A 1487-nucleotide genomic window follows, 5' to 3' on the forward strand; every position below is an offset into this window, starting at 1 on the left:
CGTATCGCCAGCTGTCAATCACAGCAAATTTTCAACCAATGAAATAATTTCGTTTATTCTGCGCGTTCAGTGAAAACTTGCGCCGCCATATGTTCCGACAAACACTGGGCGAGTTAGACTGACTCTGGACTAGTAAACAAATAGGTATAAATCAATTATGGTTAAAAGATGTAGCTGGGGGACTTGTAATACTGATGACAGGTATCCCGAGAGGCTGGAAGGGGGAGTCAAATTCATTCCATTTCCGAAACCAGCAACAAATCTGGAAAAATGCAGAAGGTGGATTCGACTTTGCGAAAGGCCTTCATATCAACTTAATGAGGATATTTTAAGAGATCGAAATAAATCCAAGCACTTTTATGTGTGCACAAAGGTAATTACTGTAGCGCTGAATGAATTGATTTATTTGTATTTTGTTATGTTATGACATATACAGATACTGTAGGGATGGGGAAAGGGCTGGATATCAACTTGTTATAACATGAGGAGAGTCGTTTACGTTTACACATCTGTATAAGTACAGCACAGTGACCCATAAGAGTGGAAGCACAGAATTTCATAATCCTCTTTTTACATTTTTGCAAATGTAGAAGTATTGAAAGTTTAAGTGACTGATTGAATAATATTTTAAATCACCACAGCATTTTATTGACGGGGGACAGTCAGAGAAATACCCCGACCCACTGCCAGCTCTACAACATGACCGAGTCACCCCAAGCAGACCAGCGCCAAAGAGACGCCAATCATTTGATTGTCTTAATGACAACTCAAAGTCAAAGAGGGTTTTGAAGGAGATCAGGTACAAATATTGATATAAAGAGTATATTTTTATATTGGAAGTAAACAACATTATATACTATCTATTAATAATAAATATCACGGGGAATAGTTGCTCACATAATAGTCATGCATTTTCCTTTTTATAGTTGAAAGTCATGCAAAAATTAGATAAATATTACTTCATGTGCAGTGTTGTCCCTAAGGCTTGAAAAAATAGGAAGGAACTTTAAAAAAAATAGAAGGGTCTGGAGTTTCTCCCCAAGAGGGGACTGAGGGGGGATACCAGAATAACCAGGGGGTTATGTCATTATAGGTTGGCAAATTCCTGGAGTCTTAGGGATAACCCTGCATATGAATGTCACATGAATTGGTTTGTACAAAATTATCCATTTTTTCTTTTATAACTTTTATGTGAAGTTTTCTTTCCACAATATTTAGGCGATTTGTTTTTCATGTAAAATTTAAACATTAATGTGAGCCAATTTTTGTCTCTGTATTTAAAATTTGAGAAATTAAAAATTATTAAAATTTTGTGTAGGGTGAATGAAAATGGAGAGCAAGAAGTTCAACACATAGAGGATGCGACTGTGCCTCATCTAGAAATAAGCACCACTATTGCCATCTTGGAAAACTGTCAACCTCAAAAAGAACCAATAAACCCTACTGGTATGCTTGTTTATTTTTTTGATTCAAAGTATGGTTTAAAG

At 36.0% G+C, this 1487-nt stretch overlaps 1 protein-coding gene across 1 annotated transcript; it reads left to right on the forward strand.

Moving 5' to 3' along the window:
* LOC134232653 (uncharacterized) lies at positions 1-1446 on the forward strand (the record flags this gene model as incomplete). Its single annotated transcript, XM_062714639.1, has 3 exons — positions 1-373; positions 642-799; positions 1319-1446. Coding segments are annotated over exons 1-3 (502 nt in total), but the record flags the coding sequence as incomplete, so codon positions are not given.
* Between the last annotated feature and the right edge of the window lie 41 nt (positions 1447-1487).

This window comes from Saccostrea cucullata, unplaced genomic scaffold, assembly GCF_032062105.1.
Source record: "Saccostrea cucullata isolate Sc308-1 unplaced genomic scaffold, CSIRO_AGI_Scuc_v1 ctg11679, whole genome shotgun sequence".
Lineage (NCBI taxonomy): Eukaryota > Metazoa > Mollusca > Bivalvia > Ostreida > Ostreidae > Saccostrea > Saccostrea cuccullata.